At 39.0% G+C, this 15031-nt stretch overlaps 1 protein-coding gene across 1 annotated transcript in view; it reads left to right on the top strand.

The window, feature by feature from the left end:
- LOC117341039 (sex peptide receptor-like) overlaps window positions 1-14302 on the top strand; it is a 42233-nt gene extending 27931 nt beyond the window's left edge. The window contains exon 2 of the mRNA XM_033902855.1: window positions 12620-14302. Within this exon, the coding sequence (XP_033758746.1) occupies window positions 12673-13833 (1161 nt within the window). The 5' untranslated portion in view covers window positions 12620-12672 and the 3' untranslated portion in view covers window positions 13834-14302. The remainder of the gene's footprint in view (window positions 1-12619) is intronic.
- The last annotated feature ends 729 nt before the right edge of the window (window positions 14303-15031 follow it).

Raw genomic sequence — 15031 nt, 5'->3', positions numbered from 1 at the left:
TGTTCATGATGTCTGCACGATGTGAGCACGATGTGAGCACGATGTCTGCACGATGTGTTCACGATGTCTGCACGATATACGCACGATGTCTGCACGATGTGAACACGATGTCTGCACGATGTGAGCACGATGTCTGCACGATGTGTTCACGATGTCTGCACGATATACGCACGATGTCTGCACGATGTGTTCACGATGTCTGCACGATATAAGCACGATGTCTGCACGATGTGTTCATGATGTCTGCACGATGTGAGCACGATGTCTGCACGATGTGTTCACGATGTCTGCACGATATAAGCACGATGTCTGCACGATGTGTTCATGATGTCTGCACGATGTGAACACGATGTATTCACGATGTCTGCACGATGTGTTCACGATGTCTGCACGATGTGTTCACGATGTCTGCACGATGTGTTCACGATGTGAACACGATGTGAGCACGATGTCTGCACGATGTGAACACGATGTCTGCACGATCATGGTGTGCGCACGATAGAGTAAATGACATGCTAACTCGGGCGCGATGGTCGATCGAAACGAAATGTGTACGACAGCTACCGCGGTCGACATACAATGTAAATTGAGAAAGTGTTTACGAATCATGTTCAAACGGAACAGATTAGATGAAAAGGCGATACTGTATAAATCAAACATCGTTTCTGTAATATCTTACATGGAATTATATATATCAACTTATCAATCTTGAAAAAAATAAAAATAATCAATAAAATATTCAAATGCTGTCATTTGTTTCGCCAACTTCATGTAGATACAGTATCTGTTTTATCAACCACGGCTTCGGTCCGTGACGTTATTTATTATCAATCGCCGTCGAGGCGTAAATTTCGAGTGACACACAGAGAAGGCATCATAACTTGGATATACATTGTGTGTGCGCTTAGTGGGAACAGACTGAAAGTCTGCGTTAAAACAGACGACAGAATTATACAATGGACGTTGTGTTGAATTCACTGATTATATTGGAAATATTAAAACAATTGGGATGGAAGATGAATATTTATTAACTGCCCCCCCCCCCCCCCCCCCCTCCCCTCCTCCTCCTCTCCTAAAAAACAATCCCAAAGTGATTCAGCAGTCGTTACGCGCCTGCACAGTTGTGAAAATCCATTCGTATACCATTGATTTTGATATTATGAAATCCCATTGATCAAAAAATAATAATAAAATCTACGAATGATTCAATCATATCGCTAGAAATCGTGCTGATATAAAAAAAAACACTGTAATACAAGTAAAGTGACATCAGTTCAGAGGGCTCCTACGTGTATTTTGATATGCTGTATAATGAACAGGTTACGCTGACGAATATGTCTTATCTCGCAGGACGTCAGATAAGACAGGGTTATCTGACGAATATGTCTTATCTCGCGGGACGTCATATCAGACAGGTTACGCTGACGAATGTCTTATCTCGCAGGGCATCAGATTAGACAGGTTACGCTGACGAGTATGTCTTATTTCTCATGACGTCAAATTTAGACAGGTTGCGGTGACAAATATGTCTTATTTCTCAGGACGTCAGATTAGACAGGTTACGCTGACGAATATGCCTTATCTCGCAGGACGTCAGATAAGACAGGTTTATCTGACGAATATATCTTATCTCGCGGAAAGTCAGATTAGACAGGTTTATCTGACGAATATGTCTTATCTCGCAGGACGTCAGATAAGACAGGTTGCACTGACGAATATGTCTTATCTCGCAGGACGTCAGATTAGACAGGTTACGCTGACGAATATGTCTTATCTCGCAGGACGTCAAATTAGACAGGTTACGCTGACGAATATGTCTTATCTCGCAGGACGTCAGATTAGACAGGTTACGCTGACGAATATGTCTTATCTCGCAGAACGTCAGATTATACAGGTGACGCTGACGAATATGTCTTATCTCGCGGGACGTCAGATAATACAGGTTTATCTGACGAATATGTCTTATCTCGCAGGACGTCAGATACGACAGGTTTATCTGACGAATATGTCTTATCTCGCGAAACGTCAGATTACACAGGTTACGCTGACAAATATGTCTTATCTCGCAGGACGTCAGATTAGACAGGTTACGCTGACGAATATGTCTGATCTCGCAGTACGTCAGATTAGACAGGTTACGCTGACGAATATGTCTTATCTCGCGGGACGTCAGATAATACAGGTTTATCTGACGAATATGTCTTATCTCGCAGGACGTCAGATACGACAGGTTTATCTGACGAATATGTCTTATCTCGCGGAACGTCAGATTACACAGGTTACGCTGACGAATATGTCTCATCTCGCAGGATGTCAGATAAGACTGGTTTATCTGACGAATATGTCTTATCTAGCAGAACGTCAAATAAGACAGGTTGCGCTGACGAATATGTCTTATCTCGCAGGACGTCGGTTTACACAGGTTACGCTGACGAATATGTCTTTTCTCCCAGGACGTCGGTTTACACAGGTTACGCTGACGAATATGTCTTATCTCGCAGGACGTCAAATTAGACAGGTTGCCCTGACGAATATGTCTTATCTCGCAGGGCATCAGATTAGACAGGTTACGCTGACAAGTATGTCTTATTTCTCAGGACGTCAAATTAGACAGGTTGCGCTGACAAATATGTCTTATTTCTCAGGACGTCAGATTAGACAGGTTACGCTGACGAATATGTCTTATCTCGCAGTACGTCAGATAAGACAGGTTTATCTGACGAATATATCTTATCTCGCGGAAAGTCAGATTAGACAGGTTACGCAGACGAATATGTCTTATCTCGCGGAAAGTCAGATTAGACAGGTTACGCTGACGAATATGTCTTATCTCGCGGAAAGTCAGATTAGACAGGTTACGCTGACGAATATGTCCTATCTCGCAGGACGTCAGATAAGACTGGTTTATCTGACGAATATGTCTTATCTCGCAGGACGTCAGATTAGACAGGTTACGCTGACGAATATGTCTCATCTCACAGGACGTCAGATTAGACAGGTTACGCTGACGAATATGTCTTATCTAGCAGAACGTCAGATAAGACAGGTTACGCTGACGATTATGTCTTATTTCTCAGGACGTCAAATTAGACAGGTTGCGCTGACGAATATGTCTTATCTCGCGGGACCTCAGTTTACACAGGTTTATCTGACGAATATGTCTTATCTCGCGGAAAGTCAGATTAGACAGGTTACGCTGACGAATATGTCTTATCTCGCGGGACGTCAGATAATACAGGTTTATCTGACGAATATGTCTTATCTCGCAGGACGTCAGATACGACAGGTTTATCTGACGAATATGTCTTATCTCGCGGAACGTCAGATTACACAGGTTACGCTGACGAATATGTCTCATCTCGCAGGATGTCAGATTAGACAGGTTACGCTGACGAATATGTCTTATGTCGCAGGACGTCAGATTAGACAGGTTTATCTGACGAATATGTCTTATCTCGCAGGACGTCATATAAGACTGGTTTATCTGACGAATATGTCTTATCTCGCAGGACGTCAGATTAGACAGGTTACGCTGACGAATATGTCTTATCTAGCAGAACGTCAGATTATACAGGTTACGCTGACGATTATGTCTTATTTCTCAGGACGTCAAATAAGACAGGTTGCGCTGACGAATATGTCTTATCTCGGAGGACGTCGGTTTACACAGGTTACGCTGACGAATATGTCTTTTCTCCCAGGACGTCGGTTTACACAGGTTACGCTGACGAATATGTCTTATCTCGCAGGACGTCAAATTAGACAGGTTGCCCTGACGAATATGTCTTATCTCGCAGGGCATCAGATTAGACAGGCTACGCTGACAAGTATGTCTTATTTCTCAGGACGTCAAATTAGACAGGTTGCGCTGACAAATATGTCTTATTTCTCAGGACGTCAGATTAGACAGGTTACGCTGACGAATATGCCTTATCTCGCAGTACGTCATATAAGACAGGTTTATCTGACGAATATATCTTATCTCGCGGAAAGTCAGATTAGACAGGTTACGCTGACGAATATGTCTTATCTCGCGGAAAGTCAGATTAGACAGGTTACGCTGACGAATATGTCTTATCTCGCGGAAAGTCAGATTAGACAGGTTACGCTGACGAATATGTCTTATCTCGCGGAAAGTCAGATTAGACAGGTTACGCTGACGAATATGTCCTATCTCGCAGGACGTCAGATAAGACTGGTTTATCTGACGAATATGTCTTATCTCGCAGGACGTCAGATTAGACAGGTTACGCTGACGAATATGTCTTATCTCACAGAACGTCAGATTAGACAGGTTACGCTGACGAATATGTCTTATCTAGCAGAACGTCAGATAAGACAGGTTACGCTGACGATTATGTCTTATTCCTCAGGACGTCAAATTAGACAGGTTGCGCTGACGAATATGTCTTATCTCGCGGGACGTCAGTTTACACAGGTTTATCTGACGAATATGTCTTATCTCTCAGGACGTCGGTTTACACAGGTTACGCTGACGAATATGTCTTATCTCGCGGAAAGTCAGATTAGACAGGTTACGCTGACGAATATGTCTTATCTCGCGGAAAGTCAGATTAGACAGGTTACGCTGACGAATATGTCTTATCTCGCGGAAAGTCAGATTAGACAGGTCACGCTGACGAATATCCCTTATCTCGCAGTACGTCATATAAGACAGGTTTATCTGACGAATATATCTTATCTCGCGGAAAGTCAGATTAGACAGGTTACGCTGACGAATATGCCTTATCTCGCAGTACGTCATATAAGACAGGTTTATCTGACGAATATATCTTATCTCGCGGAAAGTCAGATTAGACAGGTTACGCTGACGAATATGTCTTATCTCGCAGGACGTCAGATAAGACTGGTTTATCTGACAAATATGTCTTATCTCGCGGAAAGTCAGATTAGACAGGTTACGCTGACGAATATGCCTTATCTCGCAGTACGTCATATAAGACAGGTTTATCTGACGAATATATCTTATCTCGCGGAAAGTCAGATTAGACAGGTTACGCTGACGAATATGTCCTATCTCGCAGGACGTCAGATAAGACTGGTTTATCTGACAAATATGTCTTATCTCGCAGGACGTCAGATTAGACAGGTTACGCTGACGAATATGTCTTATCTCACAGAACGTCAGATTAGACAGGTTACGCTGACGAATATGTCTTATCTAGCAGAACGTCAGATAAGACAGGTTACGCTGACGATTATGTCTTATTCCTCAGGATGTCAAATTAGACAGGTTGCGCTGACGAATATGTCTTATCTCGCGGGACGTCAGTTTACACAGGTTTATCTGACGAATATGTCTTATCTCTCAGGACGTCGGTTTACACAGGTTACGCTGACGAATATGTCTTATCTCGCGGAAAGTCAGATTAGACAGGTTACGCTGACGAATATGTCTTATCTCGCGGAAAGTCAGATTAGACAGGTTACGCTGACGAATATGTCTTATCTCGCGGAAAGTCAGATTAGACAGGTTACGCTGACGAATATGTCTTATCTCGCGGGACGTCAAATTAGACAGGTTTATCTGACGAATATGTCTTATCTTGCAGGACGTCAGATAAAACAGGTTTATCTGACGAATATGTCTTATCTCGCAGGACGTCAGATAAGACAGGTTTATCTGACGAATATGTCTCATCTCGCAGGACGTCAGATAAGACAGGTTTATCTGACGAATATGTCTTATCTCGCGGAAAGTCAGATTAGACAGGTTACGCTGACGAATATGTCTTATCTCGCGGAAAGTCAGATTAGACAGGTTACGCTGACGAATATGTCTTATCTCGCGGAAAGTCAGATTAGACAGGTTACGCTGACGAATATGTCTTATCTCACGGGACGTCAAATTAGACAGGTTTATCTGACGAATATGTCTTATCTTGCAGGACGTCAGATAAAACAGGTTTATCTGACGAATATGTCTTATCTCGCAGGACGTCAGATAAGACAGGTTTATCTGACGAATATGTCTCATCTCGCAGGACGTCAGATAAGACAGGTTTATCTGACGAATATGTCTTATCTCGCAGGACGTCAGATAAGACAGGTTTATCTGACGAATATGTCTTATCTCGCAGGACGTCAGATTAGACAGGTTAAGCTGACGAATATGCCTCATCTCTATCTCTCAGGACGTCAGATTAGACAGGTTTATCTGACGAATATGTCTTATCTCGCAGGACGTCATATTAGACAGGTTAAGCTGACGAATATGTCTTATCTCGCAGGACCTCAGATAAGACAGATTGATCTGACGAGTCGCAATAAGTTAACGTTAAAAATGACCTTGAACTCATTGTGACTAAAAAGACGTTCGTTATGACCAACATAATATAATAACCAATTTTATCGACATGCGTATATGTAACTCTATTTAGAAAATGGATGCGAATTTATTGATTAAATTTCATCTTTTTCTTTCATATCTCAAACAAGTATCTCTAAAAAGATTAATAAATACATAAAATCCGAGTGAATACATTAATTCAAACATTTTTTTTCTACTATATCTACCTTCTAGTCAGGTCAAGTGGTTAAACTTCTTTATTAATGATAATCAGACTGATGCATTGTACATTATTTAGCCTTAAAGAAATGAATACAAGATGGATATGTTTGGTCGGGCTTTTGTAGGTCACCTGAGACGAAGTTTTAAAAGACCTATTCTAATCGGTTTTTTGTCCGTCTGTGAACAATTTACATGTTGGTCTTCTCAGACACCCCTGCACAAATTTCAATTGAATTTTGGAGAAATAGTTCATTCCTAAAGGACAACCAAAATTGTGAATTATACGATCCAAAATAACCAGGGGCCTTAGTGGTGGGACAAAAAAGGGTCAAATCGACTGAAATTTCGAAAATCTTCTTCTTCATACCAAACAATATGGTAGAATCAAATACAATCTACTCTCCATATATGGAAATTTGCCAAATAGTTTTACACAAATTGTAAATTGATTAGGGGAGTAAAATGGTTCAAATAGACTAAAATATATGAGAACTCATGTGAACATTACAGCCGATGGGCCTTTTGTTTTATGAATATTCTATTGTCGATCTATTGAAATAAATGTAAACTATGCAATGTATTTCCCCTAAGATGTAGTAGTGATTTCAAAACTAATTGTATTAATTAAAGAACGTTTCTAAAATACTGAAACTTATTTAGTAAGAATAAAACAATAAGTAAATAAATAGAACTAAATTGATAAATAAATAAACAATTGAATGAATATATCAATGAAAATAAAGGAATGAATGAAAATGAATGAATGAATGAAAATGAATGAATGAATGAATGAATGAATGAATGAAAATAAAATAATGAATGAAAGTAAAATGAATGAATAGATGGATGAATGAAAATAAAATAATGAATGAAAGTAAAATGAATGAATAGATGGATGAATGAAAATAAATAACTAATGAATGAATGAATGAATGAATGAATGAATTAATTAATGAAAATAAAATAATGAATGAAAATTAAATAATGAATGAATAGATTGATGAATGAAAATAAATAACGAATGAATGAATGAATGACCAGAAACATAAATTATAAACATAAATTTTACAATGAAACAACAAAATGAACAATATGATGTTAATTCCTAATTCATGTCAATGCGTAAACATTACGTCCTTGTTACTTAAATGTTTATATCTGACTTGTATTAGCAAGTTAAAGGGTAAAAATCAGACTAGTAAATCCATGTAATCCCTGTCTGTCTTTGTCTGGCGGCCAACGGGCCATGCAAGGTGAAACGTATTCATCTCGACTTTACCCAAGTCCCCTCTACTCTTAACGTTAATCCCTATCAACCAGACGCTTTCTTTCTGCGTGAGACAAATCCCCTCCCCCCAGCTCCCAGTGTGCATTGTTCTCCCCTGTGAATTTACAGTAGGGAAATGTCCGTCTGCGGTAAGTCACCTGTAAAAGAAAGAATAAATAACTACATAAAATGAATATACATGTATGAGCAAAACAAAAACAAAAACAAAAAACCGGAGGAAAATCGTGTCACTAACGTGTATAATAGAAACTGATTTTTGACATCAGGAGATGTTTATTGTACACCTGGATTTGAAATCAACAACCGTCAAATTTGACGTGATGATTTCTAGTTAATACTCCAGATCCTGTAGTTATGATTTGATGTACATGTAAGAAACATTATAAATAAATATATCAAAATACAATAGTAATCTTAAAGAAAAACCCTTATACACTTAAACAAAATGAGCTCACCAATGAGAGGTAAAATGAGAATTTCAAATTATATTGGCTGAACCATTCTTTTCAAACTCCTAGACAATGGTAGCCCGTCTATATGTTTGATTGTGTGGGGCAGTTTTGCCAATATATATTTATATATTTGTTTATTTGTTTATTACGGTGGCCGAGTGGTTAAGGTGTCCCGACACTTTATCACTAGCCCTCCACCTCTGGGTTGCGAGTTCGAAACCTACGTGGGGCAGTTGCCATGTACTGACTGTAGGCCAGTGGTTTTTCTCCGGGTACTCCGGCTTTCCTCCATCTCCAAAACCTGGCACGTCCTTAAACGACCCTGGCTGTCAACAGAACGTTAAACAAACAAAAAACAAAAAAAACAATTTGTTTATTATTTTGCCAGTTCTTCGCCGACAAAAACAAATGTTGATTTAGAAACGTGCCATCAGAATTATTTTCCACATAGAAAACATGTTACTGATAGACCAGTACGGATGGAGTGGATTCCATCGCTTATCTGTGTAACGAAGAAAATTGTACAGTGTATCGGTTATTCATGGGAACAGAATATGGCAGTGTGACAAAGGGGAGATAATTCAGTTACCTCTTCGGTGACTTATCGGATTAGTCCGTCCCGAACTGACCTCGCTGGTCATATCGAATTTATTCCGGGCAATAAACATCTATTGACCACCAGACTGACCATTACGCTGCCGCAGAGATAGGCTCCTGTTGCTACGGTATGTAAATGGACAATGATTGAGAAATAAAGAGGATTAAAGATGACAAGCGCGTGCTCTAAGGATTGTAGAACGACACACAAGTGGATAACAGTTCTATATGAATTTAGCAATAGATACATTTGTACATTATATACGAACTACGTTACATTATACATATGTTTCGCTCTAAGTTATTCAAAAGTTGTCACATTACTCAGTTTTATCAACTTTTGTGTCAATTCGTCAATTCCACTACAAATCCAAATATTTTTACTCAACAAAGCCTAAAAAATATGAGGTATATGTAGGAGTCCTGTTGTAAAAGACATATTTCGATGATGATGATGATTATGATGATGATGATCACGACGACGACGACGACGATGATGATGATTGGGTGATTTTAATCAAACTGTAGTTATACGCCAGTTATAGTCTACTACATGGTAAACGCTGCGTCATCAATACCGTTGGAAGTAGGTGGGCGTAGTCTTTTTTACTGACACTCAGTGCGATAAGTTCGACTGGAAGATCAAAAAATCATGCACCGTGTGTAAATCAGTTATAATCAACGTTATAGGAGCGGTTTTTTAGTCGATGTACGTGTACGTAAAGGACATTACGTAATACTGAGCGACAACAAATAACCGATCAATGATCAGGTCCAACAAACATTCTGATTAACATCAGAGTTAGGAGAATGCTTTGATCAGCGCCACTAGTGTCAGGTTTGATAAACATCGGGGTTAGACAAATGCTTTGATCACAAGCTAGAAACGTGTTTAATTTTGCATCCGGGTCAGAAATACACAACCCGGTAATAGACTTCAATGTTAGTAACATGTTAAGTTTGCATCCGGGTATAAAAGACGCTTTCATCAATGTCAGTGACATAACGTGACGTGTCAGATCGGCATCGGGGTTGGAAACACGCTTTGATTAACGTCAATGGAAGTCACATGTTTAATTTACATGGAGACTAATATCCTCTATAACCATGTCAGTGATAATTGAGTTTGTATTTGGGCTGGAACCTCTGTCTAAACATTGTCAATGACGGCAAATGTAATTCGTTTACCTTGTATCTGGGTTGGAAATGAATTTAAGTTACGACTCGGAGATACCCTGAACAGTCGGAGACACCGATCTTTTGTGTGTGTACTTTAAACTCCGCGAATCCTCTAACATCAAACAAGTCAATTAAGGATTGAATAAAGTTATGTTGAGGTGTATGAGGGTATAAACCTCAATACGTCTTGAGACCAATGTTATGAACTGCGAATCATGATAAATTTGTCTCAAGACCTATTGAGGTTTATACCCCCATACCCCTCAACATAACTTTATTCAATCCTTATATTTGTATTTTTTGATATTTTTGTATATATTTTGTCCTTGACAAATAGGGACTTGTGCAAGTCTACCACGGAACTTACCGAAATGTACGTCATCACTCTTCGTCTACATATGGTTATTACTTTCAGGATTTCTTTCGCGAACAAACTTAATAACGAATTAAAACAAATATATTTTTAATGGAATTTATTCCATATAAATATGATCACTTTTGAAAATGATATAGTCCCAGCTCGATAAATGTATTCCTACGCCGGGATATAGTTCATTGAAAAATGACTTGAGTTAACTGTGGTAGGTTCATTGAGTCTGAATTAAGTGGAAATATAAATATTTAAAACGTATCTTTAATGTCCAAGAGTTCCATACCATTGTAATTGATTTGTTTTTAACAAGAAGAGAAAAAACAACATTGTGAGTGGAGACTTTTTTTTTTTTTGACAGTATACGGAGTTTTTGAGAACGCGACATGATTTCAGTGTACATCATTTAAACATGTTCATTCAAATATGCCTTTGTGGATTAGGTTTTCAATATTATCGATTTTACACGTTTTATGCTTTATACAAATTAATCTTTTAATTAAATTCTTTGTCGCGTTATCATGAATCAATATTTTGTTCTAATCTCTTTTTTCTTATTTCCGTTGACGTTTTTTTTCTGTGCTCGTCTTGCAGTCGTCGGTTTAAGGTCTTACTTCATTGTATAAGCTATTACAGTGTGACAGCGCTATAATGCATGTAATAGTTTAAAGCATTATTTATGGGCAGGCAATTAGCATATATAGTTTATTTATTGGACAGAGACTTGGTGCGTGGTACCTTCCTGTGGGTGGATTTAAATAATTTGGTAAATTTAAAACTGGTTCGAGATACATGTATGTTTTATTTAGCATCGCAGGAAAAGTTCGAGTATTTTCTTTAAAACGAGCGAAATATTCATATGATTTTTGGTCAGAATCGTACTTAAAATACATATAAAAAAACATATATTATTTGTATTATTTGTAGTCTAAATACAGTGTTGCTGCCCGTCTGTGTTGTAAGGGTGGACCGGAACCTAGAGTTAAACATTTCATTCAAGGTTATCGAAACGCTGCAGTCCCTGATGATCTACTACTACAGAGTATAATTTAGCCGATGATTTCAAATTAAAAAACAATTATCTATTATCCGAATTATAAATCGTTACTTATCTTATAATTCAAATTATTCTCTACATACGATGAAAAACAAATCATCAAAAAGAAGTTTTGTTCTAAATATTTTAACCTCTTCTGCAATCTTTAATTAAGTCATGTCCGTACGGCAAATGTCCATCATACGGCACGAGATATCACGTGGAATGTAGTATGACAGCAAGACCGGACTTAAACACAGCAGTATATGTATGTTATGATATTGACAAGCATATGGTATTCAAAATTCTGGACATGAGCAGCTATCGATGAGCTTGGTATCCATAATATGAACCAAGGTTAATTTTATTGGAAATGTCCAAGTTTGGTTCGCGGAATACATCCATCAGACATATTGTTCTTACATGTACTTGTATATTTCTGTCAAGGCAATCTCAGCTAATATGCTGATTCGAAATATGATTGACGGCTGGTATCTCATGATAGCAGCATGTGACCGGGAATTGGCGCGAAACACATTCGGAGAGTTCCGAATGAACTATGAAATGCATCGCCCGTTTTCCACCAGTGAAGCTACGTTTGTAAAACTAATTACGCCACGAATGACAACATGAAAGAATCACAATGTTCGACGAAGCATTCCTTTGTTGTATGGCGTAACTGTCAAAATGTACATTTCTAATCTGTAAAAGATTTTTTGTTTCGTCAGACAAAAGAGGTTTTTACGTCTTAGTTACATACTTCATGTTGCAAATGCAAATGGCTGAGCGATTAAAATAACAACTAAACGTCAGTTACGAAATCATCTTCAATTTAAAAAAAAAAAAAAAAAAGGTGTTTTATTTTTCCTATAGAAACAGTGGCATTGTCATTGCTTGCATAATGTTTTTTGTATTTACTTCCAAGAAAATAAAATATAGTGAATTGGTGAAATCTATGGCTGTTGATTTCTGACATCTTTTTGTAATACTGGGACATTGGACCTTAAACTCTGCCGCACTGTTGCATGTGCGTGTCCAATTTGTCACGCTCTCGTATTGTCGGGTTCGCCATTTGAATAACGTGCAATTGCCGAAATAAGTCACTTTGCAATATCATTGAACTATATTCCATATTGTCTAATATTCGTCTTTTCTCTGTTTTCAGTTGCCGTGACCATTGTCTGACCCTCTAACGCTTGGCAGTATTCAAAACACATCATGGCAGCGAGTACCCAGGTGGATAACAATTCATTTGAGAACGCGACAATGTCTAGAGAACCGTACGTCCTTGATTTGACAAATATGTTTCCGATTAGATATGCTGTGCCACTTCTCGGATACTTCTCCCCTGTTCTGATCTTCATCACCTTGGTAACAAACACTCTTGTTGTCGTTGTGTTACTCAAGAAACACATGCGTTCCCCGACGAACGCCATTTTGGCGGGGATGGCACTGTCGGATATGTTTACTGGGTTATTCCCCCTTCCCGTGTTTCTCTACTTCTTCAGTATGGGTCATTATAAAGAATATATTCCGTATAACTGGTGTTTTACCTATAAGTTCATGTCTGAATTGATCCCCACAATCTTCCATACTGCTTCGATCTGGCTCACAATGGCGCTTGCAATACAGCGGTACATTTATATCTGTCATAGTTTCCAAGCAAGAAAGTGGTGCACGATCACAAATGTGCTTTACGGAACATTTGCAATCTACGTCATAGCTATTCTGAGCCAGCTTTCACGATTCTTTGATTTCAACTACATACCGACCAAAATACCGTCAAGACTGGATCCGAACCGGACAATGACTGCGTGTGAAGAAGTAATGCGTCCTTGGGTGAGGGAGCACGTGGATTTATATTACAATGTGTATTACTGGTTCCGGGTGATCTGTATACACCTAATTCCGTGTGCTTTTCTTGTGGTTCTCAACGCTTTGCTCATCTCAGCCATGCGTACTGCTCAGCTTCGTCGAATGCAGCTGCTGAAACAAAACAAAAAGAGCGAAAGCAAGAAATTAAAGGACAGCAACTGTACCACTCTCATGCTCGTGGCAGTGGTGGGCCTGTTTTTGCTGGTAGAGTTGCCGCTTGGAATAATTATGATAGTAAATATCATAGACAATACTTTTTCTCTTGAAATATTTACAGTGAATGAGACATATGGTATCATGAACTTGATATCGAATTTTTTTATCCTGTTGAGTTATCCTTTGAACTTTTTTATTTACTGCGGGATGTCTCGGCAATTTCGGGAAACGTTCAAGAGGATGTTCACAGGAGCGCCAATGCCCATCGACAGGGATTGTTCTCAGTATATGACGCTGCCGACAGAAAATGGGAAAACCGCTTTGACAACCGACGAAACAGCACTATAAGCCTATCTGCTTTGCTCTCTCAAAACATTCTGTTTTTGATGTTTCGCTGTATTTGCAGTAAATCTGCAACTTCCATCGCTGTCAAGTTGACATTAAAATGAATCAGTTCGTCGGTAGGGATGACACTCCTGATAGCCGCTGACTAGGGAACCGAGAGGACGAGAAAATAACAGCATGCATACCCTACTGGTACTCGGTTAAAAAGCAGAATATACTCGCCGAAGGACGCAGGTAGAAAAGTGATGTTTGATATATAATCCTGTTTGTGATTGTATTCATAGTTCCTAATCGAGAACAGTGATGCCATCCCAAGCTGATACAGGTAAATGTACTAACTCATGAATATAGGGCGTATATTGAAGAACAGGGGGTCGCGGTGGCCGAGTGGTTAAGGTGTCCCGACACTTTATCACTAGCCCCCCCACCTCTGGGTTGCGAGTTCGAAATCTACGTGGGACAGTTGCCAGGTACTGACCGTAGGCCGGTGGTTTTTCTCCGGGTACTCCTGCTTTCCTCCATCTCCAAAACCTAGCACGTCCTTAAATGACCCTGGCTGTTAATAGGACGTTAAACAAAAACAAACCAAACGGAGACTTGACATTGGTTTGGTTTGCTCCAATATTCAGCGTCTACTGCTCAATTATCACGGAAGACTGCAACACTGAACAACAATCGAAAGTCGAATGTCAACGATGACTACCCAAGACTTCGTTTGATGTTAAGCTCTTAAAATCGGGGTCGCATGTCGATTTGTAGTAAGTCGTCAAGTTGGGTACTTGGATAAATCTGTTTTCGATTTGACACATCGATGATATCGCAGATTTGTGACCAAATAATGTCACGTAAAGTTAACAATAATTAAAGGGAATGAAAGTGACCCAACTGAGGCCACACGGTTACTTGACGGATTTGTGATTTACATTGGGATCTGCTGATTAAGATTAGATAGTCCTGTTTATCGGGAAAATAATTAAAGTAATTAAGTAATAAATGTTCCATAAAACACTAATATCTTGATTCATCAATAATTCTGTATATATTTTTAATTGTTAACATATTATCATGCGTTCTTGAATATTCTAACATGTTCTCATGTCGGTCGTTCATCGCGTTTTCGTATATTGGTCCGTAATGATTTTCTGGATAGGAACACGTGCAGTTTCTAAAGAGAGCACGAATAATGCGTCTATTTCTCGTG

This window comes from Pecten maximus, chromosome 13 (genome assembly GCF_902652985.1).
Source record: "Pecten maximus chromosome 13, xPecMax1.1, whole genome shotgun sequence".
In the NCBI taxonomy this organism is placed as follows: domain Eukaryota; kingdom Metazoa; phylum Mollusca; class Bivalvia; order Pectinida; family Pectinidae; genus Pecten; species Pecten maximus.
This window is presented reverse-complemented; position numbering and strand designations above follow the sequence as displayed.